A 27,152-nucleotide genomic window follows, 5' to 3' on the forward strand; every position below is an offset into this window, starting at 1 on the left:
TGTTAATGAGTCTTCCTCCAATCCTGATGCCACATTTTTTTTTTCATATAACCCAGCTTCTCGTATTATTTGCTCAGCATACAGGTTGAATAAGTATGGTGAAAGAACACACCCTTGTTGCACACCTTTCTTAATTTTAAACCATTTTAAACCATTCAGTGTTTCAATGTTCTGTTCAAACAGCTACCTCTTGGTCCAGGTACAGATTCCTCAAAGTACCTAGTAATTACTTGGTCAGATTTTAATGTGAAAATTCATATGCATTTTCAATGGAAAAAACAGTTTAAGACAATGTTTGGGATGGGAGACATGAATGTTAACAACTGTCAGTTGGCTTGATGAAGTGCAGTATATTTCATTTTATTGGAGCATGAAAGCTTAGTTTGCCAGTTATTGATTGAATTTTATGTTGGGATATGTGTCAGATGGCTACCAGATTCATATTCTTCATAATCTTCCATCTTCTCTATGTGTGTATCTTGAACTCTATGGTTTGGGAGCTGAGTGATGCCCTGTGGTTGTTTAGCCATCTCTCTTCCTGAGTCAGAGGGACTTGCAGCTGGAATGTGTAATAGTGTATGAAACTTAAGCAGGTCATCTGTTTCTATGGTGTCCTCTTGTCAGCGATAGAAGCCAACAGGTTATAGTCTTGTATTAACCCTCTGAATGCCCAGCACACGAGCTGTCAAATAGGTGACACCAGGAAAGATTGGCAAAGTGGTGTGTGTTATGCTCCGCAGGCTGTTTTCTCTTTAGTTAATGTTTTACTTTCTTTACTAGAATTGAGGGCTGATATATTATCTCAACATAGCTCAAATGCATCTGTTCTTCTACAGTCTTCCTTATTCACTGTGCAACTTTTGCATGCATATGAGGTAATTGAAAATACCATGACTTGGGTCAGACACACCATAGTCCTCAAACTGTCATCTTTGCTCTTGAACACTTTAAAAAGATCTTGTGCAGCAGATTTGCCAATGTAATACGTTGTTTAATTTCTTGGCTGTTGCTTCACTGAGTGCTGATGGTTGATCCGAGCAAAACGAAGTCTTTGACAATTTCAGTCTTTTCTCTCCATTTATACAGATGTTGTTTATTGGTCCACTAGTGAGGATTTTTGGTTTCTTAGCATTGAGGTACAACCCATACTGAAAGCTATGGCCTGTAATCTTCATCAGTATGTATTTTAAGTCCTCTTTACTTTCAGCAAGCAAGGTTGTATCATTCGCATATTGCAGGTTGTTAATGAGTCTTCCTCCAATCCTGATGCCACTTTCTTCTTCATATAATCCAGTTTTCCTGATTATTTGCTCAGCATACAGATTGAAATAAGTATGGTGAAAGAATACAAACCTGGTGCACACGTTTCCTAATTTTAAACCATTCAGTGTTTCCTTGTTCTGTCTGAACAACTGCCTGACTTGATGGCACCTAACAACAACACAAATATTATACATCTCTAATTCTGTACTGCAAAGCAGGCCTTTTTTTTAAAAAGCTTCACTGATAAGTTCTCTTAGCACCTCTGTTTTAGCTATTTTAAAAAATGCTTCAGAATATAGTACCTTTCCTTTCCTTTTCAAGTATAGTATTTTGGGTCATTTTAATTTGGGATGGAGATATTAGGTAATCATTCAGAAATGATATTGATGATTTTCAGAATGCATGCAGAAAAGTTCCTTTACAAACAACATGGTGTCTTTGAGCATCATAGTGCTAGAAGTATTTAGTGGTTCTTTCCCATCCCCCTATTACACACCCCCCCCCCCCCCCCACCTTTTGAAGATCAGATCTGCTGGAGTTCCATGGTTCATCCTGTTGTCATTGTGATTACTGTGAGCACCTCAAGGGCGCTGGGTTTAGATTGCTCAGTCTCCTCTTACTTCTGTCTGTGTTGAGTCTTCAAACCTAGGGGCCTATAGGAGCTTCCCAGCAGTCAGTGAAGCATCCTAAAATCAGGAGATGTGCCTCTCGATGTGTTCTGCACATGGTCCGATGCTGGGGCTGCATTTTACAATTGTTTAAGGATTCCTTCTATGGTATTTTCACATATGGACTTTTACTTACTAGAAGCTTCTAAACAGTTTTAATTGCCAACCTCTGTTGTTAATAAGAATTCTTAAGGTTTTTAATTTATTATTATCTTTGAGCTTAGGCTTATCTCTTTGCTTAGGCCTAGTCAGTTTCCAAGTCTTTCAGTTTTACTAGGATAATAACTTGCTTATAGGCACATGCCTACTAGACCTTTCCTCTTTTGAGTTTAGAAAGTCTTATCTCAATCCCAACTGTTCCATTAGCTCTCCTTGTAATTCTGTCTCTGTGTTAAATGTCAGTAATGAATCTTATGCTGATTAAAAACTCAGATTTGCAGATCATTAGATAATATCATAATTGTTCCTGCCTGGACCAGGGGAATATTGTATTTGGTTTTAAAATAGGTAATTGCCATGAAGTAACAGAACTGTGGTGTGCAGAGTCAAGACCTAGGTCTGAAGGCAGCTCAGCTACTGTTATGTGCTATTTTGCTTAGTGTGAATCCCTTTACCTTTCTGAAATTGAGTTTTGTCATCTGTACAATGTGGGTTATAAAAAGTATTTTCTGCATTGTGAGGAGTAAATACAACTGCGAAGATGTTTATATAATAGTTATAAGACATTGTGAAGTACTAGTAATATTAACTTTCTTGGTTCTTTTAAAAACTCAAAGTCATATGACTGCTAATTGCAATTGGTGGTTTAAACCTACCAGCTATTCCTTGGAAACCCCACAATGGATTGCTGTGAGCAGAACAACTCGATGGCACTTAACAACAACAACAAAATTCAACCAATTTAGATAAAACCAATGGCTCCTTGACTTTCCACAATTCTTACTCTCCTTTCTAGAGATAACTACTGTCCTTCTAGATTTATTTATTTTTATTTTCCATAAAAAATAAATCTTCAAATTTTTATGTGTTGATTTGTGTCTAGATTTATATTTATGCATCACTCTTCTGAATTGGGCTGCTAACCTCCAGGTCGGCAGTTCGAAACTATCAGCAGTTCTGCAGGAGAAAGATGAGGCATTCTGCTCCCGTAAAGATTTATAGCCTCGGAAACCCTGTGCAGGGTCACTATGAGTCGGAACCAACTCCATGATACTTAACAACAACAGACATATATATTTTTGTGTAGTTATTTAAAACATAATACAGTGATTGTATATTATGCTGTGGTACTGTAGTGGTTATGAATCGGGCTACTAATTTCATGGTCAGCAGTTCAAAACTACCAACTTTTCCGCAGGGGAAAGATGAGGTGTTGTGCTCCCGTAAAGATTTACAGCCTCGGAAACCCTGTACAGAGTCACTATGAGTCGGAACCGACTCCATGGTATATAACCACCACCACAGTGACTATCATTTAATATGACCTGAGGTCTTTCATATGATTTTACTTTATTTTAAAAACTCACACATAGGATATTGAATTATTAAAGTAATTGATAGCACTATTTTCCTGTTTATTTCTGGTTTATCACTATTACAAGCGGTTGTTATTGTTAGTGCCATTGAGTTGGTTCCTACCCATGGTGACCCTACTTAGGTTTTCCAGTGAGAGGCTGGTGACTTTGAACTGCCAACCTTGTGGTTCAAACTGACCTTGTGGTCCAATGCTTATCCCACAGCACTACACCAGGACTCCATTTACAAACAGTACTACACTGAAAAATTTGCACATTTCTTTGAACACATTCACAAATGATTCTCTAGAGTAGATACAAAGACATGAAAAGACAAGAAAGGTACATGCATTTAATATTACCACCTGCCATTAACTTGGCCCCTGACTCATGGGGACTTCATTCATAATGGACAGTTGTAATCCATTGGGGTTTTTGGACTAATTTTGGGAAGTAGATTGCCAACCCTTTGTTTCTAGTCTGTCTTAGTCTGTAGGCTCTGCTGAAGCATGTGCCCACACTATCGCAGTGTGCTGGCCTCCACCGACACTCAGGTCGTGGTTGTCCTTTGCTGCCAGTGGACCCTGGGTCTTCCGCATGGATGCCATGAATTCCCCCACTGAACTGTCACTGTTTCTGTGACGCTGCAGGATAATGCGCTGGACTGCAAATGCGATTTGGACCACAAGTTCAAGCTCCCCAGCTGCTCCTTGTTGGACAGGGTCACACTATAAGTCAAAACTGACTTGACTGCACTTAACAGTTAAGTAGTTACTGGAATCTTTCTAAAATTATTGTTTTTGTTAAGTGCCCATAAGTCAGTTCTGACCCATAGTGACCCTGTATAGGGTTTCCAAGGAGTGGCTGGTGAGCTTGAACCACTGACCTTGCAGCTTAAGTGACTTTGCAGTCCAGCACATTAACCCACAGGGCCAATATACTTATATTTCTGGTCTAGATGGTCAACTTGTGATATGTTCATTTTCATTTTTGCCAGCCTAAGGCAAATCTTATTTCAAATTTGAAAGACTGATTATCAGCAGCGTGGTTTGTGAGTGCAAACAAACAAGTAAACAATGCACAACTGGAGGCAAATATTCATGAACAGGAAAATAGGACAGATAAATTGTGACATATGCAGAAGATAGCAAACTGAATAGCAGTCAAAGCTCATGAAATACAGTGGCATGGGCTAGCAGAGGGGAATCTACATAATATGCAAAACAAAAACAAAAACTGAATTTCCAAAGAATACATACAGAAGGATTCATTTCTACAAAATTCAAAGACATTTTAAATGATTTCATTTTGGGAAGATAGATATGTGGCAAAATTAAAGGAAAAGCAAGCTTTTTGCCGTGAAGTATAGGCTAGTCTCAGAGAGATGGAGCTTCTGAGGATTCGCTGAGGGTGGAGAAGAAAGACAAGAAGCAGATAATGAAGGAGGAAATCTGTTTCATCTAACTTATCCTGTGTAATCTGGGACATCCATCTTGGCTGTTAAAGTTATTATTATTAAATAGAACTGACTTTTATAATACATGAACTTTTCCAGTTATAAAATGTTGTCTGCATTGTTGAATTGCAGGATGGCACCGAACGTAGTTTTATGAATAATGTTCTCCAAAAATCTCTGCGAATATTCTTTTGGGGATCTCCCATTACTTCTTAGACGTAAAATCCCTTTCTCAGACAATTCTGAAACATTTACTGGTAATGTAGAATGCTTACTTAGAGAAGAGAAATTGATCAAATGAAAAGAACAACAGACCTGGTTTGAAGTTTGGCTGTCCCACTTAATTGTTATATGTTACTGGGGCAGTTACTTGCTTTCTCTTGAGTTAGTTTTCTGGATGTTGTTATTAACAGTACTGTCGAATTGATTCCAGCTCATAGTGACCGTGTAGAGCGTTTCTGAGGAGCGGCTGGGCAGTTTAAACCAACAACCTTGTGGTTAGCAATCCAGCTTATCCTACAGTGCCACACCAGGACTCTTTCTGAATGACAGGAGATACATTTTTATATACTTCTCTTTTCTCTCCTCTCCATTAGTTCTCACCCTCCTTCCCTCCATCCTGGAAGTATACCTGATTAACTAATTAGCATCTTTTGGTATCTATCAGCTTCATCATCAGCATTGTTAAAATTTGTAGGGAATGGTGTTGACGTATATTCGTAGGATCCAGAACAAGCAAGGAACTTGTGGATTTCAGGAAAAGCCCTGTTCTTTTACCCATCTGTCAAATTGCTGTAAGGTGTTGAATCACTTAGTTGCTTTGATACTAGAAACGATGTCAACATTATTCCAAAATGCCATTAGGATCACCCACAGTGAACAGGTTCCAGCAGACATTCCAGACTGTGGCGACTAGGGAGAAACGCCTGGTGATGTATTTCTGAGAATAAGTCAAGAAACCCCTTTAGGATAATAACAAAACATTGCCCAGTTAGATGCTGCTCCTCAAAATAGGGCTAAGGAAGAGCTACCTCCTCAATGTACAGTTGAAAATCATGATGGAGCAAATTCTTTGAGTCCTTCACTTGTTGATGTGGCGTGTCTCAAAATGAGATGGAACAGTGGTAACATCCATTAGCAATTAAAACATGGAATTTATGCAGTATGATTCAAGAGTTGGAAGTTGTCAAAAATGAAGTGGAATGCTTGACTATCCTAGGTGTTAGTGAACTGAAGTGGACTGGTATCAGCCATTTTCATTCCAACAGTCGTGCTGTTTACTATGCTGCGGACAGCAAATTGAAGAGGAATGGCATTGCATTCATTGTTCAGAACATTCTGAGCTCTATCCTGAAGTGCAGAGCAGTCAGTGATATGCCCATTATAAGGAAAACCACTTTATGTTACTATTTAAAATTCTGTGCCAACCATGAAGGCCAAAGATGAAAAAACTTGAAGTTTTGTCTTTTAAGAAAAGACAGTGCTATGAATATTCATGTGCAGTTTTGTATATGACTATGCTTTCAGTGGACTCCTGGTGTGGTGCTGTGGTATGAAGAACTGGACTGCAAAGTTGGTTGGTCCCACAAGATAGTTCAAACTCATCAGCTGCTGCTTGGAAACCCTATACAGGGTCGCTATGAGTTGGAACCAACTTGATGGCACTTAACAACAACATGTTTTCAATATATCTAGAAGGCAGTTGCTGGGTCATATAATAATTCTGTGTGTTCAGCTTTTTTAGGATAGCCAGACTGTTTCCAAAACAGTGACCCCCTTGTACATTTTCACTAGCTCTTGACCATCCTTTTGATTACAGCCATCCTAGGAGCCCTGGTGTGGCACTGTAGAATAAGCACTCATCAGCAAGGTTGGTTTGAAACCTAAGGTCAGTGGTTCAAACTCACTAACAGCTCCTCAGAAACCCTATACAGGGTCAGAACCAACTCCAAGACATTTAATAACAATAACAATGACTAATGGGGAATACTGGTGTGGTGCTATAGGATAAACACTGGACTGCTCACCTTAAGGTCTGCAGTTCAAACCCACCAGCCACTCCTGAAAGTCTATACAGACAGGGTCACTGTGAGTTGGTATGGACTGGACGGCATTTAACAATAACAACAATGACTAAAGGAGCCCAGGTGTGGCGCTGGAGGAGAAGCTTGAACTGCTCACCTTAAGGTCTGCAGTTCAAACCTGCTAGCTACTCTTGGAAACCCTACATAGCGTTGCTATGAGTTGGAACCAACTCTACAGCACACAGCAGCAACAGCACAGTGACTAATGAAAGGAGCCCTGGTAGCGTTGTAGGATTAGCACTGGACTGCTAGCCACAAAGTTAGTGGTTCAAACCCACCATCGGCTCCGTGGGAGAAAGATGAGACTGTTTGCTCCTGAAAAGATTTGCAGTCTTGGCAACGTAGGGTCACTGTGAGTCCGAATCAGCTCTGTGGCGGTGAGTTTAATGGCAAATGAAGGAATCCTGTTGGTGCAGTAGTTAAGAGCTTAACTCCTAATTCAGAAGTCAGCAGTTCGACCCCACCAGCTGCTTCATGGGAGAAAGATGTGGCAGTTTGCTTTTGTAGAGGTTACAGCCTTGAAAACCCCTATTGAACAGTCCCACTGTATCCTCTTGGGTTTCTGTGTATCAGAATCGACCGGACAGCTGTGGGCCTGGTCTGGTTCTTTTAGAATGATTAAGGGTACGGAGCACCTATTCACGTGCGGATCTTGGGAGACATGTCTATTCAAATCCTTTGCCCATTTAAAAATAGGGTTGTTTTTGTATTGTTGAGTTGTCAAGTTCTTTTGCTATTCTGGATACAGGCCCCTTATCAGATAGATGATTTGAAAGTATCTTTTCACATGGGGTGGGTTGGCTTCACTTACTTGATGGTGTCCTTTGACACCCGAAAGTTGTTCAGCTTGATGAAGTCTTGTTTATCTATTCCCGTCCCCCCACCCCCCACCCCTTTGTTTACTTCTGCTTTTGGTGTTTAGATCGAAGAAGCAAATCCAAGGTCATGCAGACTTACTCCTATGTGTTTGTCTCAGCATTTTATAGCTTTATCTATTTGGAGTTAAATTTTGTATATTTTATGAGGTAGGCATCCAACTTCAGGATTTTACATGGGACTCTCTGCTTGTTCCAGCACCATTTGTTGAAAAGACTCTTTTCCCCATTGATTTGTCTTGATACCCTTGTCAAAAATCAATTGACCGTAACTGTACAGATTCATTCCTAGACGACCGTCTATTGGTTTCCATTGATCTGTCTATCTTTATGCCGCTCTCACACAATCCTGGCTATTGGAACTTTGCAGTAAGCAAGCTTGAAATTGGGACGTTTGAGCCCTTTGGTCTTTCTCAAGACTGTTTTGGTATCTGTACTTAGCTTTGTTGCTGTTGATGGGGTTTTTTGTGGGCCATAATCTTCATCTCAGTGTGCTGTCTTTGGGGAGACAAAATGTCCAAAGTAGGGATTTGGGAACGGAAAAGGAGAACTTGGAGTGGTCTGTGAATGAATTGGTGACTGAATTCCCAGATGATTTCCCCTTTTCTGAAACTTCCATTCATTTATTTACAACTTCCTCTGAATGTTCACCATGTATTATAAATTGTTTGAGTTCTCCAGAAACTTCAATGAACAATACAGTGAACATTCATATTTTGGAAGGAAATGTGGACCTTTTGATTATCAAAGACATGAAAATAATCAAAGTAGACATACCATTATGTAGAAATTTTACTCTTTTGTCAGAATTGAAAATTCCACTTAAAATGTAATTTTTCTAGTAGAAATGAAAGTACATAAAGAAAAGGTTGAATATCTTTAAAGTAGCTACATTGAGCACCTTGAAAATTACCTAAGCACCATTATGAGTGTGTTTGCATTTAGCCTGTATATACATGTATCTCCTCCCATTTGAAGGTTCCCTTTTATAACAAGGCAAGGAATTTTTTGTCATCTTTCTTACTTTGTCATCTAACAGCACTTTGAAAGTATTTAATATTCAGTAAATGTCAACTGAATGATTGATGGGTTAAGCCATAGATGTATGCTCATATTGTATGTTCTTATATTGATGGACTCAAGTGTGGCAGCGGTAGTGAGGTTGGCCCAGGATCGAACATTGTTTCGTTCTGCTGTGCATGGGGTCGCTATGAGTCGGTTCTGACTTGATGGCACATGACAACAACATATGAAATTAGGGTTTCCATAATTTTATTAGCTAGCCCTCTTGCCCTCAAGGGTCTTGAGGGTGAATGTGAAAATGAGGCAGTCCTTCAATATGATAGAGATTTATATAGGCAAGAACAATAAATAATATGAAAAGTAAACTGCACAATAAATACAATTAGAAAGGATATATTGAGTCCATCGGATGATGGAGGGGTAAGCGAACATTTTGAACAGAAGTAGAATTTCATCTAGGTTGAAAAGAACTGAAGGAAAAATGAACCAGAAGAACTGAAGAACTCTGCAAATAGCTGCCGGGAGAAATGGTTCCAGACCTTCTCAGGTCAAGAGGATGAAAAAAACTGGTACTCTCCTCTGCTAGCAGTGACTGTGTGGAATGTGTGGGAGGTTTTGGTTGGCCTCCTGTTGAGAAGAACGCTGGTTCCGGCATGGCACCTGCGCTCCTCAGGGAGGTGTCAGGAATTGCCCCAGGAGCACTGTGATTGAGTTGTACTGTGAAGGAAACCGATTTAGTTACACAAGGAGGAAGAGTTCGTAAGAATAGCCTTCCTAAGCAGATACAGTTTTTTGTTTATTTGCTTTTGTTTTTGCTGAAGTAGAGGCTGAACTGGGAGCTGTCCATAGTTAGAGTGGAATATAGCAATGGGACATCTTAGGAACCTCGGCAGGAATTTTCACTTGATTTAGAATATGCTTTCCTCTTATACTTAGTCTTCCCTTCTCTTTCTCTTAGAACGAGCCTCTGACTCCAGGTTATCATGGATTCCCGGCGCGGGACAACCAGGTTGGTGTCTGTGTTTGCAACTCAAGTGGTGTGTGTGTATTTTATTCAAGGATGTTGTGGTAGAGAGCACTTCCTGAAATTATTAATTCCAGAGAGTGATATAGCTGGTTTCAGCAACATATTTACTTTTAGAGATATAACTTAAATATAGTTTTTAGTTCTTAAAGTATTATATTATTGAAATTGTGCATATTGTGAGGGGACAACCACTCAGCCACACTCATCAGTAGCTTTGTGTTTTCCTCTATGTAGTAATTTTAAAATCTGTTTTCCTTGGTGCCTCAGAATCTCAAGTGCTGAACTAAGTCTTTGTTCTTTGCTACTTAATCCCTGATTGTACACCCTTTTTGAGTCCTTGCAATCATAATCTGCAATAAGAAAGTTCCATCCTGTTCCCTGGAGAAATGCTGCCTTATGGCTTTAATTAGGGAAGGCTTGCCCAAGGGTAGGAAGTCTCTGGTGCCTTTCTTCTCGGATGGTTGGAGGGAAGATGGTTAGAATGAGTCCAGCTCCTACTGTGGGTGAGAGCAGAGCTGCTTCCTTGGAGGCATTCTCTGCCTGGTTTAAGTAAGTGTAAACTACTCTTTGCTCTATGAAGCCTTGAATAGTTGAGACTGCAGCAGCATTAGGGTAGAAGAACAGATAAGTTTGTCTCTTAGAGAATTAAATGGTAGGGCACAAGGCAGATCTCCAGGGAGATTTGCCACCTCGTTGTTTGGGGACCTAATACTGTTCAGGAGGTTCAAAAGGGTATGGTGGTGGTGGTGGCTATACCAACTCATAACAACCCTGTATAGAGCTTCTGATGCTATAAATCTTTATGGGAGCAGAAAGCCTCTTCTTTAGCCTATGGAGTGGCTGGTAAATTCAAACTGCTGACCTTGTGGTTAGCAGCCTAACTCCTAACCCACTATACTATCAGGGCTTCCTTCAAAAGAGTATATATATATATATATCCTCTGAATCATTGACTGTCTACCATACTTTATAGAGTTGACCCCCCACCCCCACCTCCAAAAAAAAAAAAGACTATTTTTAGGTTTGTCCTGGTGTGCAGTGGGATAATGCAGTGGACCGCAAGGTCAGTTTGAACTGCAACGTCAGCTGTTCAAATTCATCAGCCACTCTCGGAAACCCTATAAAGGGTCGCTATGAGTCTGAACTGACTCAAAGGCACTTAACAACAAAAACAAGGGATATAAGTTATCAGAATTCTAAACCAAAGGATTGACATAGTTCTCCTTCTCCTAAAGCCAGTTTAATCTCATCAACGTTCTTGAAACTGATCTAACAAGTTTGTCGTTATTATTAAGTGCTGTCAAGTTGGTTCTGACCCATAGCAGCCCTGTATAGGGTTCCCAAGGAGTGGCTGGTGAACTTGAACTACCGACCTTGCAGTTCAAACTGACTTTGCAGTCCAGCCCTCTAACCTACAGTGTCACATCAGGAGTCTGATCTAAAAAGTGGGTGTCCCATAATTAACAGGGTCTTCCAGACTTGGGGATGTGTCGCAGCCTGTGTTTCCCACCTACGAGGCATAAGGGCCCAACAGGTTCAGTGTCTTCATCTAGTTTCTCACACACTCACACACGTTTCATTGCTTACAAAATGCTGATTCCCGCTTCTTTTGGTTTTGGGAAGATGAAGCTAATTGTAGTAAAACATGAGAATAGACTGTGTAGTCCGTGTGGGGAGTACAAATCAATAAAGAGCGAAGGGAAAGGAGTTAAGAGGAATTTGTTAAAGCACAAGAAGGAGTTTCTCTGCTTGGTACGACTTTATTTTTTTCTCTTCTTTTGCTGCGGAACCCACGTCTGTAACCTGCTTACTCATTGACTCGTACCCTCTCTGCTGTAGGCGTATGCAGACCCTTTGCCAGGGTTTTAAGCTGCTAATTTACTTTGAGGCCCATTCTGATGGTGGCAGGTTTATTTTCGTTTATTTTCTTGGGCTGCTTTTATTCTCTGGCTGGATCTTTGAATTGGAGATCTTAGAGTAGTGCAAATAGGCAAATATTGAATAGCTGCTTGTTGTATTTGATGAATACAGAATCCAAATGAGTCCTGCTAATTAATGCGCCTAACCTTGTGAACTCTCACTTTGTGCTTGGAGATTTGGGAGGCATTTATCAGTGTGAAACACTGGTCACCAAACAGCTTGAGCTGGGCAGAAACTGAACTTGTGATCCTTACAACTCCCCAGTGGGCTTTGGCTTAGGAACTTCAGGAGCCAGGGAGGGGGTGAAGGTGAATTTTAATTGTGAGTCTTTCTTTGCTTTCCTGATTTGCCTGCTGTTCCTTCTGAACAGCTAGGACCCATCCTCAGACCGGATTTTTATCGGCATCTGATGATGATTTTAGAGGAGAGGGAAAAATCAGAGGCTTTGGGTTGTTGTGGAAGTAGGTAAGGCAGAGCGAGTGGTCCCATAGGAAAGATGGGCAAATGGTGGCACACACAGATCAACAGAAGCTCGTCTTCTGTATAGCTGAAGTGAGGACTCTCCCCTTCTATACTAGGGAGTAATGATTCCCCAAAGGAAGACTTGCTCATGTGTGTGCCTACTCATTCACATGACCTCATTTATAATTTGGGGGCTTCATAGACCCCTTGAAGTGCAACCGTACATCTAGAGAGTCCATGGCCCCTGACTAAGGATGAGTACAATCAAGTTTGTTAGCACCAAGTAGACCAACATGCCATGGTTTCAGTGACTCTTCTTCATGTTTTAGAAGTACCTAGCAGTGCATTGGAATGAAATGTCTGTAAAGGAAAGGAAGGCGACAAAACCACACACACCCTTAGAGAGGGTTTGCCTTCTTCTGTAAGGTCACTTCAGCCTTGTCGCCTGATCAGTTAACAACCTTCATAGAACTGCACTTGATTGTTTTTTTTTAAAGCACTCCAAGCTCTTCACTGTGCTGGCTAATGTGCTCTTTCTATAGAAGTGGAGGAGACAAACATTGTTCTAGTTACAGGTGTGAAAATCAGCTCAGAAGGGCTTAGTATTTTAACTAAGGTCTTGTAAGATTCTAGTTGATGATGCAGTATAGCAGTTCAGATGCTAAGCCAACTGTGTGTGTGCTGTGTATGTGCTCTTGTGTGTATACACCAGTCTTTGTATTCCTAAGTGCTGGTGAAGGCTGCAATATTTTGTGGGTTTGTAATATTTTTAAATGAGAGAATGCGTGTCTGCATCAGCTCCAGAGTTTCCATATATTAGGAACATAGGAGCAGCAACGTGCTTAGGAAGGGACTTAGTGTGATACTGTAGGATAAGCACTAGACGGCTAGCTGGAAGGTCGGCAGTTCAAACCCACAAGCAGCTCCTTGGAAACTTGACTTACTTAGCAGCAACAGTTCTGCTTAGCAGGTGTCCTGTTTCTGTGAAGATTGACTGTGTATTTAGGATGCCTTTCAGGAGGCTCCTGGAAGTGGAGTGGGAACCCTACAGCTAGCCTCTTGCTACCCCTTGGTGCTAAATTTTAAGTGTGCTACAGCTAGGGTCAGGTTTGAGCCACAAGGTCAGCAGTTCAAACTCACCAGACACTCCTTGGTAACCCAGTATAGGGTTGCTATGAGTCAAACTGAGCTTGAACCACCAACCTTGTGGTTCAAACAGACTTATTTTCAAAACATTCAAATTAGAGTTGTGTCCAAGAAAATGTTTCTAATTTTCATGTAATTGATTTATATTAGTAGGAGTCCTGGTGTGGCGCTGTGGGTTAATGCGCTGCACTGCAAAGCCATTTGAACTGCAAGGTCGGCAGTTCAGGCTCACCAGCTGCTCCTCAGAAACCCTACACAGGGTCGCTATGGGTCGGAATCGACTCAATGGCACTTAACAATAACAACAACAACAATATAATTAGAAGAACTTACAACTTGTATAAACAGATTGAAGAATCAATACAACTGATTCTTGGTAAGCACATAACTACTAGGATAGGAAGGACTTAGAGGGGAATACACGTGAGCTCTGGTGGAGCCATGGCTAAATCACTCAACTGCTAACCAACAGATGGGTAGTTTGAACCCACCAGCCACTTCCTGAGAGAAAGATGTGGCGTGGCCGTCTGCTTCCGTAATGGTTGACAACCTTGGAAACGGTGCTTCAGACCTGCTCTGTCCTACGCAGGTTGCTGTGAGTTGGAATAGACTCGGTGACAGTGAGTTTGGTTTGATTTATGAGGAGCAGGAATGAATTGCTTTTCAGTTTCAGGTGATGGGAGTGCCAGTAACTTCTGTCCACCCATGGAGTTCTTTACTTAAGGGAAGATTGATTTAAGAAGCTTGTACCGTAATAACTGAAGGGGTAGACTGATTTGGTTGTCAGCAAATTTGTAGCTCTGTAAATGTTACTTAAGGAGCCTTGGTGGCGTAGTGGGTTACGAGTTGGGCTGCTAACTACAAGGTCAGCAATTCGAATCCACCAGCCACTCTGTGGGTGAAAGAAGAGACTTTCAGCTCCCATAAAGATTTACAGCCTTGGAAACCCTATACAGGGTGGCTATGAGTCAGAACCGACTCGACAGCACACCACCGCTGCTGCTGGTTACTTGTTGGAATTTGTTTTAGAATCAGCTCAAGGAAGAGAAGTGGATTCGAGCAGACAAATACAAGGGGGCTTCATTATCTTTTAATTCCATTTTCCCACACACTTTGTGAAACCCTCTCGTACAAATGAGAGATGGTTTGTTTTGCTTCATGGGGGCAACTTGGCCTTAATTGAGTGGTAAGAAATGTGGGTGCTAGTTGCTGTTCGTTCCCACTCCTGGTGATCCCAGGTGGGCAGAGTAGAACTGTTCCACAAAGTGTTTAAGGCTGTGCCCTTTTGGAAGCAGATCACTAGATCTGCCTTCTGAGCGACCTGGGTAGAGGTTAGCAGCACAGTGCTTATTCTACAGTGCTACAGCAGGATCCCGCTTAACTGCTAGGCAGTGAGATTTAACTGCTAGGCAGTGAGATTTGCAAAGCTGATAGCAGTATCCTCACTGTCATCCTTTTTTCGAGAACCTTAAAGGATGCACATTGCCTTGCCAAACACTTGCTCTGTGTGAGCATGAAACATTGCCATTCACATTTGCTTGATTGGGTTTCCGTGTTGATTCAGTTTTGGAATAGGGAATATGATCATAAACATACCCCCCACTCCCTCCCCAGAAAAACAAAACACCGCAACCCACTGTTGTTAGGTTGATTCATAGCAGCCATATGTCCAACAGAATGAAACGCTGCCTAGCCCTGTGCCAGCCTCCCAGTTACTGCCATGCTTGAGCCCATTGGTGCTCCCATGGTGCCTCCTCATCTCATTTGGGCCTTCCTCGTTTTCACTGACCTCTGCTCTGCCAAGCATGACGTCCTTCTGCAAGGACTGCTCCCTCCTGATAACCTCTGCACAGTATGTGAGCTGAAAGTCTTGCCATCCTCGCTTCCAAGGAACATTCTGGCTGCCGTTCTTCCAAGATAGATTTGTTTGTTCTTCTGGCAGTCCAAAGTATAGTCAGTTTTCTTTGTCAACACCATAATTCAAAGACATTACTTCTTCAATTTTCCTCCTGCATTGTGTAGTTTCCACATGCATTTGGGGTGACTGAAATACCATGGCTTGGGTCTGTTGCACCATAGTCCTCAAAGGGACATCTTTGCTTTTAACATTTAGTTTGATTGGGAGCTGTGGACAATAGCAAATGCACTTTCTCTCATACTCATTTGCACCGATTCTAAAGTAAAGAGAGGTTGCTTTTCTTCTCTTGGGGAGAGTTGGTGAAGAGGAGGACATGGTAAGGATGTTCAGGTTCTTTCAGGCTTAAACAAGACTGTAGCCCCTAGTTGTTGGTGTTAATGCCGTTGAGTTGATTCTGACTCACACTGACTCTATAGAGGGTTTCCAAGGAGCGGCTGTAAGCAGTAACTTCGTCATGGCCCAGTGCACATATGGATGCATGGATTGATCTTAAAAAAAAAATACGTAACCCTTACTATGTCCTGGTGTGGTGCTATAGAATAAACTCTTGATCGCTAGGTCGGTTTGAACCATAAGGTTGGCAGTTGAAATCCACTAGCTGCTCCTTGGAAACCCCTCTGCAGGGTCACTATGAGTGGAACTGAATCAATTGTATTTAACAACAACATGTCCTATTCACTGAGATTTTTAAAAAAAATGTTATTCTATTTCATTAAAAACTTATTGGTTATATATATATATAAAGCTAAAGAGGATAGAGAGAAACACTGTTAACTGATGATGTATGGAGGGGATTATAATCAATGTAATGAAACAAGTCATATGAATGGTGGAATGTGAAACTGATGATGTGCCCTGTAAACTTGCACTCAATCCACAATAAAAACCTTAAAAAACAAAAACAAAACAAAAAAAAACTTGTTGGTTATGATTGGCAGGTGCTTGTCTAAGATGAATTTTCTGGACCCACTAATAGATTTCTACTTGTAGTATGAAAAATATTTTCTAATCAGTGTTCCTTGAAAAATGCAACCTTAGACACCTTGGACACCAACTTTATTGTTAACTGCATTTAATATCAATTCTGACTAGAACTTAATTGCTATGTTAAATTTTTATTTCATTTGAAGACTGGGTGGAAATGAATGAACCAAAAGTAAAATGGTTCATATTCCTTTCGTGTATTTCACAGTCTGTAATCAGTTTTTTTGTGTGTGTGATTTTTTTCTTTCTTTTTTTCTAAAAATGCTTTTATTTTGTATTTAAATCCAGGAAGTACAGAATCTCTCTTGTTTATTGTAAACTTTTTATTGTGAATTGAGTGAAGGTTTACAAACAAGATCATCAGTTTTACGTTCAACAAATTATACACTTTGTTTCATCTCAATGATTGTAATCCCTTCCTTGAAACAACAGTTACCCCCTTCCTCTCACTGTTCCTATTTCCATTCCACCCAGCTTCCCATCCTTTGTCAGCTTTGTAGGTAAATGTTGCCCTTTTGATTTTGAATGATTGACCATTCCTTGGTGAACATAATTTACTCTTTGTTTTTAAGCTAGGTTGTACAGGACCCCACTTTCAACTAAGCTTTACAAATGGTTGCTTGCCCCCCAATATCTTGACTTCAGATGTCCCCTCCAAGGCTTAAGTCCTTCTGTGGTGGTGTCCTTACACCCTCTAGTGGATGAAGGGCTGGTAAGTGCTTCAGCTAGTGTTCTCAGCACTTTTCCTTAAACCATCTAGTCACTTTCAGATTTTACCTTTGCATCTTGGACCATTTCATTCTATAATAGTTCATAAGCTTCTCCCTTCAGGGAAAGACCACTGTGTTTCTTCTCCTGTTTTACCTCCATGTATCTAAAGATCATGCTTATCCTGCTATTTCTTAAATTATCAATTCTAGTCATTAATTATTCTTTCATTTCTTACTGCTGAAGGTGAGGAATGAAATGCTTTATGGGCACCTACTCTCTCTTGCCTTCTAATAGCCATTTTTTTGGCTGTTAAATTCATATCATTGATTTGTGATTTCACAATTATATTATTATGACTAAATATTTTCATAAAATCATAATATAATCATAAGATATTATGATTATATTCACCTTCTTGTATACTTTTTGTTTTCTCTGGAGTGTGTTTGTCTATGTACTTGATAATTGCTTTGAGAAAAGTAGTTGAGCTGTAATTGACATATTGTAAAATTCACATTGTAAGTGTGCTGTGAGTTTTCATTCATTCATTCATACAGCTGTGCCACTATCACCACCCCACCCTGCTCTGGTATATTTTCATCACCCCTCTACGTTGTCTTGAGTCCCTGTTTGCATTCAATCCTTAGTCCCTCCTTTACCAACCCCAGGCAACCAGTGATCTTCTCTCTGACTCTGTCATTTCATCTTTCTTGGATACTTCTTGTAGGTAGAATCACATGATATGCACTTTGTCTGTTGGCTGTGACATCTTTCACCTAGAATAATGTTTTTGAGAGTCATTCATGCTGTAGCATGTATCAGTGTTTTGTTACTTTTAAAATTGCTGAATAGTCTTCCATGTGTACGGATAGTACCACATCTTGTTTACCCATCCCCTAGTTGATGAGGGAATTGTTTCAAGTTTTTGACTGCTAGGAATAATGCTGCTAGGAATAGTTGCATACAAGTTTTTGTGGGTGTGAACGAGTATGCTTTCATTTTCTTGGATAGATTTCTAGGGGTGTGATTGCTGGGTTTTACTGTAAGCTCACGTTTTAATTTTTAAGAAATGGCCAAACCTTTTCAAAGTGGCTTGGCTTCATGTGCCCTTTTGATTGTAATCATTTGAAAAGAGTGTTTACTGGTATCTCAGGTGGTATCTTGGTGTGGTACTGTGGACTAATGCGCCAGACTGCAAAGTTGTTTGAACTGCAAGGTTGGTGGTTCAAGCTCACCAGCTGCTCCTTGGAAATCCTATACAGGGTCACTATGGGTCAGAATCCATGCAGAATCAACTCGATGGCACTTAACAACAACAGGTGGTATTAATTTACATTTCCCTCACAATTAAGAATCTAGAACACCTTTTCACGTGTTTAGTTGTCGTACAGTATTTGCTTCAGTGAAATGTCTGTTCCAGTCTTTGGCTCAGTTTTTAGGCTATTTGTAGTCTTATGATTGAGTTGTAAGAGTTCTTTATGTATTCCGTACACAAATGCTTTATCAGATTTTCAATTTGCGAATATTTTCTCTCAGAAGATTTTGCAAGACAATTATTTCCTCTTTCCTCAACAAAAGTGTTTTCATCCTTATGTACTACATCTGGATGAAACTGCATGACTTCATGATGGAGGGAATGGAATCCGCCATTGACAATCTCTGCTCAGGCCAGGGGATTACTCCAAGGAAGACTGGCAGTCTTAGACTTTGTGCTTGGATGACCAGTGTTCTCCATATCCTTCAGTGACGGGCTTGTTTGGGCAAGAAAGCTTTTTCATGAACGTTGTGTGTAGTAGAGGATCAGCCCTGAGCTGGGGCTTGGTTTTTCCCCCTGTCTCCCCACCAAACAACAACAAAAAAACCCCAAATCAAAAAAAGTGTCAATGCCATGTGTGGCTGTCTCATGGAAATTTCTCTGTAGACAAACACATACACTCATGCAGGGCAGGTTTGGATATATCAGCTCTGCCATTTCAGACTATCTGAGTTTGGGCCAACTAGTTTCTATCTCTGAGTCTTCAGTTTCTTCATCTGAAAGCTTGTTGTGAGGATTAGAGAACATATGTAAATTTCCTGGAATGTCATAGGGCCATTAAATCATTTTTTTCTCATTCATTTTATATATTTAAGAAAAAAGAAAAAACCCAGGAAAGCTTTATTAGAAAATGATTAGTTCTCACACTCTGATTTAAGCCTCTTTTCTCTGTTGAGAAACATATTCACACATTGACTATGTGAAATATATCTGCAGATTTGAAATGTCTATGTCAGTAACATAGCTTTGCCTTATCTCAAAGGAAATACAAGTCTTTATGAGGAAAATTAAATCGGTGTAAATTCATTTGCCTCTCTTACATGAGTCTTGGAAGTTTCCATTGAAAGAGGGAGCCACTTTTGAGACTTCTGTAACTTGAATAGAATCTACTGCAAACTGAATTCTGCTTCGAGAATACAATCTGCTCCAAGGCTCTCTACAGTTTGGTCCTAGTATATCTTTCCAACTCTATTTGCTTTGTTACACTGTCCACATATTTCTTCTGTTTTCACAGTCTTCCAGAGATCTCTCATGGGGCATTTATTTCTTCCTTGTTGGAGATGTCTTTCCTTTTTCCAGCAGAATCCAAAGTATCCTTCAGAATCCCTGGTCACAACCCTAACCTCCTTTATGAAATCTTTTTAATTACCCATGATCAATTCTTCTATGGTCTTCCTTATTCACTGTCCAACTTGCATATGAAACTAGTGAAAATACCATGGCTTGAGTCAGGCACACTTTCGTCCTCAATCGGGCATCTTTACTCTTCAACACTTTAACGAGGTCTTGTGCAGCAGATTTGCCTAATGAAGTAAGCCGTTTGATTTCTTGACTGCTGCTTCCATGAGTGTTGATGGCAGAGCCAAGCAAAATGAAGTCTTTAACAACTTCAATCTTTTCTCCATTTATCATGATGTTATTTGTTAATCCAGCTGTGAGAATTTTTTTCTTTACATTGAAACACATACCGAAGGCTGTGATCTTTGATCTTATCAGTAGGTATTTTAAGTCCTTTTTGCCTTCAGCAAGCAATGTGTCATTTGCATATCACAGGTTATTAATGAGTCTTCCTTCAATCCTGATGCCGTGTTCTTCTTCATATAATCCAGTTTCTAGGATTATATGCTCAGCATACAGATTGAATAAATGTGGTGAAAGAATACAATCTTGGCCCACACCTTTCCTGATTTTATACCACTAAGGCCCCCCTTGTTCTGTTTGAATGACTGCCTCTTGGTCTGTGTGCAGGTTCCTCATGAACACAATTAATTGTTCCGGAATACCTATTTTCAGCAATGTCATGATCCACATAGTTGGAAGCCTTTGCATAGTCAATGAAGCACAGGTAAACATCTTTCTGGTATTTTCTCTTTCAGCCAAGACCCATCTGACGTCAGCAATTTAGCCCTAGATCAGCAGAAACCTATTAGTGTTGTAAACGTAAGTTACACGCAGCTGTGCCTCTAACTTTCTGTGTCATCTGGAAAATCCCTTCTGAGCTTTTGACCCAAGTGTCTCCTTTTTCTCTCAGGTCTCTCTTGGTTGTACTAGGTTTGCTTTTGTGGTGCTTCATTATGGCACATAAGGTAAACCATAGGAGTTTTTCATCGCTGAAGTTCTTAGCACCTGAATCTAGCAGTGGATTTGTGGGTAGATGTGTAACTAGGCCCTGGGACAGGGAAAATATACCCGGGTTTTTGTTTTTGTTTCTCTGTTCCTGGGTTTTAAGGAGCTCTGGTAGCGTAGTGGTTACGAATCAGGCTGCTAACCTCAAGGTCGGCAGTTCGAAACTACCAGCGGTTCCGTGGCAGAACGATGAGGCGGTCTGCTCCCGTAAAGAGTTACAGCCTCGGAAACCCTGTGTAGGGTCACTATGAGTCGGAACTGACTCCACGGCACTAAACAACAACAACCTGGTTTCTTGATCATATCCTTCCCTTGATGCTAGAATTTGATTTCTTCCTTTATTTTTTGCCTCTTTTTATTCAGTGTAGAGTTTCCGTGATTGTTGGGTGTCAGAACTGCTTATTAAGTAGTTTGCAAAAGAATGATTTCACCGCTTGCTTTTCGGTAGGGTGATGTATTACTTTGTATTTAGGTGATTGATTCGTATTTTAGTGAAATCTGGTGAGGCCATAGGTTAATGCGATGGGTTAATGTGTTGGGTTGCAAAGTAGGTGTGAACCGCAGGTTCGTGATTCAAGCTCACCAACCGCTCCTTGGAAACCCTATATAGGGTTGCAAAGGGTCAGAACCTTCTCAGTGGCACTTAGCAACAACAACAACGTATGGGTTGATATGCTGGACTGCAAAGTCGGTGGTTCAAGTTCACCAGCTACTCCTTGGAAACCCTGTACAAGGGCGGTTTGGGTAGGAATTGACTCAAGAGGACTTAACAACAACTGTGTGACTATTGGATTCCTGGTGTGGTGCTGTAGGATAAAGCACTGGGCCACAAGGTCAGTTTGAACTACAAGTTGAATCACGAGGTTGGCAGTTCAAACCCGCCAGCCACACTTTGGAAACCGTATCCAGGGTCTCTGAGTTGGAACTGATTTGATGGCACTTAGCAACAACCATAACAGTGTTACTCCATACGATAAACCCTGGACTGCAAATTACAAAGTCGGCAGTTCAAGCCCACCAGCCACTCCATGGGAAAAAAGAGTTTTTCTGCTCCTGTAGAGATTTAAAGTGTCAGAAACCTTCACAGGGTTACTATGAGTTGAATGGACTAGATGGAATTTAACAACAACAATGTGACTATCAAAGGAGCCTGGTGGCACACTGGTTAAGCACTCGACTGCTATCTGAAGGATCAGAGTTCAAACCCACCAATCAATCTATGGGAGAAATATGTGGCCGTTGCTTCTATAAAGATTACAGCCTTGCAGCCCTGTGGGTCAGCCTTCCTCTCTTCCATAGGGTCTCTATGCATTGGAATTGACTTGATGATGGGTAATGTAACAATCAAAATTATTTTCTGACTAAAGATTATTAACTACTTGGATTATTTACAAAGGCCCTGGTGGTACAGTGGTTCAAAAACACTCAGCAGTTCATTGGAAGGTTGGCAGTTGTAGCCACTAGCCACTTCCGGAAAGAAAGATGTGTACATCTGCCTTCTTCAGATCACAGCCTTGGAAACTGTATGGAGCAATTTGACTATGGCTTGTTAGGGATGCTCTGAGTCAGAACTGACTTGAGGGCAATGGGAAAGACTGTTTACAGCAGAAACTCACAGACTCTTCTTCATTAGGAATCTTCAAAATTGGGAAATTCATCTCATGAAAATTGCTTAGGACAGCCAAGCAGGTGGTCTTCTCAGATCAGCCCTGGCTGCCATTTTGTGAGTTACTCTTAAGAACTTTGACATACCTCTTCCACCCTGTGTTCTCCAGTAGACCACCAGGAGCTGTTGATTTAGAATGGAACTGACAGCTATGTAAAAGAGTCCTGGTGTGGTGCTGGACTGCTAACTGCAAGGTCAGCGGTTCAAACCCACCAGCTGCTCCTTGGAAACCCTTATACAGGATTGCTATGAGTAGGAATCAACTCGATGGCTTAACAACAACAGTTGAGTAAAACATCTCATAGTTGGTGGACAAAATAGCTATGTGTTTCAGTTAGATAGTAAATACTTTGGGTTTCTTAGTAGCATTAGCTATAGTCGATCATAGTCAACTGATTTAAGTTTGATTGGAAAGGTAGGGAAAATAATTTCATCAAGTTCTGTGTAATTGTGTAAACAAAAGCACTGCTCTGATTGTGTCATTAGTCTGCCTAGCTTTATTCTGTGAATGTTTTTAAGTAAGATACTCTAGACCTTCCACGATCTGGCCCCAACCTTTTTCTTTCTTGTTCCTCTCAAGTACTCTGTGTTCTTGCCACACCATGGAGTGGACCAGTGTGACTGTGGAATCAGATATGGCTTTGAATTCTGATATCTTACTTAATGATATTATAACTTTTGGTAAACGGCTTAATTTTTAAAACCTTTATTTTCTCATTTTTAAATGGGAAGAACACTGCTTACCATAGGGTTGCCATGAAGATTTAATGTGCTATTTCTATAGACTTTAGCACAAGAGCTGGTCCATGGTACCCGCATAAATAGTAGGGTATCTTTGTATGTGCTATTTCTTCTTCCTAGAACGTATCTTTCCCCAAAATAAAAATATGTAGTGTTCGCCATGTTTACATGTAGTCCGTTCTTAAAATCCCACTTCAGATGCTACCTCCTAAAGTCTTGCTTCATGCGTTCATTGGGAGCAGACTCTTAATGACCACTGAGCTCTCAAGGGTTAACATTCTTTCCACATTGCAATAGCACTTTATTAGAATCTTCCATAAAGATGTACAGTCTTAGAAATCCTTTGGAGCAGTTCTGTTTTAAAGGGTTGCTGTGAGTTGGAATTGACTACTTTGCAATGTGTTTTGGTTTTGGTGGGAATTGGGGTGAACCGGTTGATAGCCCAGGTGAAACGGAAAGCTCGGTGTGAGCAACCTGTCATATTCTGTGGTGTTCTTGAATACTTTGTACAAAGTAAGTGCTCACTATTAATTTGGTTAAGGGATAAATTAAGTAAACTCATTTTCAACCATCTTAAAATACAGACAATGAACAAAAACCAACCATTGGTCAGGTTTTAGTGAGGTTTGCAGTCTTTGTCTTGCCAGAGCAATATGAAAAATTAATACTTATGAGGCTCGATATCTGATCTTAAGCAAGAGAGTGCCTCTTATAAGTTTAATGGGTTTGGTCAAGTGGATATTAAATATAAACCTGTCATTTTATGGAGCCATTGAAGGCCCTTAAAACACTCAATAAATATCCTTACTGAATCAGCGGCACCTTCGCTGACTGGGGCTGCCTGTGTATCTCCTGGTACTAGGATGCTGCCTTGTTCCTTGAGAGCACCTTTTGAAACCTGTGCTCTCATCAGCTTTGTGGTATCATTTGGCTCATGGATATAACTGAGGTAAAGATGCTTCTTCACTGTTAGTGCAGTGAACCCTTTCGATCCATTCTAGCAGATGTCTTAATCTCACAGTAAAAAGTTGGGTTAGCCTTGAAAACCTAGCATGTATTGAGTACTGATATGAACCAGGCCCTGCTTAAAGCAAGTATTATTTAATCCCATTTACAGGTGAAGAAATCAAGTACAAGGCTCAAAGAGATTAAGTATTTGCCCAGGGCTATCTAGCTTTTTTTAAATTAGTAAAGGTGAATTTTATATCAATGTGGTAGACATCAAAGCTATCAAATTCCTATTTTTACTTGCAGTTTTCATTTTTTTTTACATTTTACTTGCATATATGGTTTTCTTTAGTCAGCAGCAGAAAATTATTATTTTCCCATTTGCTTACCTCCGAGACCCTTTATGAAAACCAACCAACCAACCAAAAACCCAAAATCAGTTTTGATTGAGTCGGTTCTGACTCACGGTGACCAGTTGTGTGCAGAGTTTTCAAGGCTGTGACTTTTCCTCTGAGGAACCTCTGTGTACTTGGGAACTGCCAATGTTTTGCTCAGTATTCAAGTACTTAACCCTTTGTGCAACTCAGGAGCGCCTCAGACCCTTTGCTAACCAACCAAAGAAACCAAACCCATCATTGCCGATTCCAACTCAGAGCTGTCCTTCATGTAGGGGACAGAACTACCTGCTCCATCGGGTTTCCAAGACTCTGGTCTTTACAGAAGCAGATCTCCAGGCAGTGGCTGGTGGGTTTGAACCACTGACCTTGCGGTTCAAACTGAACTTGCGGTCCAGTGCATTATCCTGCAGCACCACACCAGGACTTGTAGAACCAGGTAGTTTAGTGCAAAGACTGAGTCAAGGGGGCAGAAAATTTGACTCCATTACTAATTTTGCCACTTTATACATGTCATATTATTTCCCTTAGCCCTCCAGCCCCCTCAAATAAATGAAGACATTGGAGAATTTATGTTGGGACTCTTTCCTATCTCCAAAATCCCCTCGTTCACTTTTAGTGTCTGGAGTGGTTCTAATTAAGCAATTTCCACCTGTACTTGAAGTACTTTACCAAGTATTACTTTCCATGCCAACAGGATTTCTTTTGGCGATGATTTATTTCCCTGTGCCAATGCTAGCCGTTTCTGAGGTGGAATGCAGTTATAATTTAAATTCCACACACTTTTGTGCTAAATACCATTCATTTCTCCTTCTGCTATTCTGAAGTAGCTAGTAACAGAGAGGAGAGGGCTGGGAGAGCAGAGAAAAAAAAGATCTAGCCAGTCTATACATGGGGTTAGGCAAATATCATCGGAACTGGAAATCTTACCTCAGATCTGAGTCACACTAGGAGGGACCCCTTGGCTCTCTTGGAGTTGGGGGAGGAAAGTGTAGAAAGTGGCAATGTCAGTTTTTGTCAACAGAGGGCACTCAGAGCAAAGCGAGGGTATACTGTGGCATCTGCTCTGCTTCGGCACCATGCCTTCACCAGACAGGATTCGCCCTGTGCCTTGCATTTTGCTTGCTCAGTGTTCACCGGTTTAGATGGTTTCCTCCGTGCCAAAGTCAGAATGTTGTAAATGTAGTCCTAGAAATTGTTATTTGCTGACTACCTTGAATGGAAAACCAGCTCTCTTACAGTGTCCTGTGGTGCATCACAGGGTGTAAAGTCTGGGCTTTGGGGTGAATGTGCAGTAGGCTCTGACTGAATTCCATATGCAGGAAGCATACTGATTGGAAGAAGCTGGTCATATTCATGTAGCATATTGTAAGAAGCTTTTGTTCTGAACACCCAGAGCAGTGGTCCTCCAAGTGTGGTCCCTGGACCAGCAACAGTAGCATCAACTGAGACCTTGTGTAGACATGGACCCCATCCAGATCTGCTGAATCCAAAAGTCTGGGGTGTGGGTCGCAGCAATCTGTCAACAAGCTCTCTAAGTGATTCTGATGCCCATTAAACTGAAGGAGTGGTGTGGGGGGTGGGGGAAGGGTAAGGATTCTGATAACCATGTGCCCAGCAATCTGGCAGGAATTTCATCTTCAGTTTCCCCATCGCAAGAACACCAGGCCAAAAGGCTGATGTGGTTCCCCCCAAGTCATTCTATAGAATAAGTGGCAGAGTGGTGGGTGATGTGAACTCTCCAGATCCCTACTATACTGTCTGCTAAGAAGAAGCATTTTTATTTCAATTCATTAAAAAAAAAAGGCCTCAACCTTTTTTTCTCCAGATAAAACTAATATACATTCATAAAAACAAGTTTAGAAAATACAGCTCATCTACAAGAATAAAATAAAAACTGCCTTCAAACATTTAAATTTATCTTACCATTTTGTGCTTTATTGTTACAGTGTTGTTTCTGCATCTGTGTTTGCATAATGACACAGTTTTTCAATTCCTTACAAACTGTCGCTGCATTGTAAAAAATGTTGTCGTCCATTGTAGCCCTGCACCCCTATCGGGAACATCTTTTTATGTCAGTAGCTATTTCACAGCAGTGTTGCTCATGACTGTCTAGTGCTCCGTTGTAGAGTTACAGCCTCCTCAGTTCTGTCCGAAATGGATTTGATTTGATGATGAACTTTGTGGAGGACAGAGATTCTTAGTGCTGTGCCACTCTTAGGGAAGAATTTACCCAGAGTGGCCAGGACTCTTCTAATGAAGGTGATCAATAATACAGATTGTGTTTGAGGAAGGCCTGTGGAACTAGAAAAACAATCCAGAAACTAGAAAAGACAACTGCAAGAAAAGCAGCCAGAAGTGTCAGGAATGGATTTGAGATTTGTAAGGGAAATGGGAGAGAACAAATGGTTTAAGAAAATGATTATAAAGAATTTAAGGGTCAGAAGGGTTTGCTTTTGCTGATGTGTTTATGACATAGAGACGGACTTGCTAGATGACAGTATGAGAAAAGCTGGGTACAAAGCGCCTGTAAATAATGTTGAGTATTTTATTGAGCACTGCCTCTGTGCCAGGCATCACATTAATCATTTACTGTATTGTACGCAAAAAAAGGCCCACCTGCCCACCTTATACGTTTGTTTGTCAACCCCACCCTCCCCCTGTGAGGTATTTTTGTAATCAGTCTATGC

General features: G+C 40.8%; 1 protein-coding gene across 1 annotated transcript in view; it reads left to right on the top strand.

The window, feature by feature from the left end:
- The window catches only part of RBFOX2 (RNA binding protein, fox-1 homolog (C. elegans) 2), a 373,260-nt gene that overhangs the window by 119,368 nt on the left and 226,740 nt on the right, over positions 1–27,152 (top strand). The window contains 1 exon segment of the mRNA XM_006865227.1: positions 9,842–9,892. Coding sequence (XP_006865289.1) covers positions 9,842–9,892 — 51 coding nt within the window.

The sequence above is a fragment of the Chrysochloris asiatica genome, unplaced genomic scaffold (genome assembly GCF_000296735.1).
Source record: "Chrysochloris asiatica unplaced genomic scaffold, ChrAsi1.0 scaffold00076, whole genome shotgun sequence".
NCBI lineage: Eukaryota > Metazoa > Chordata > Mammalia > Afrosoricida > Chrysochloridae > Chrysochloris > Chrysochloris asiatica.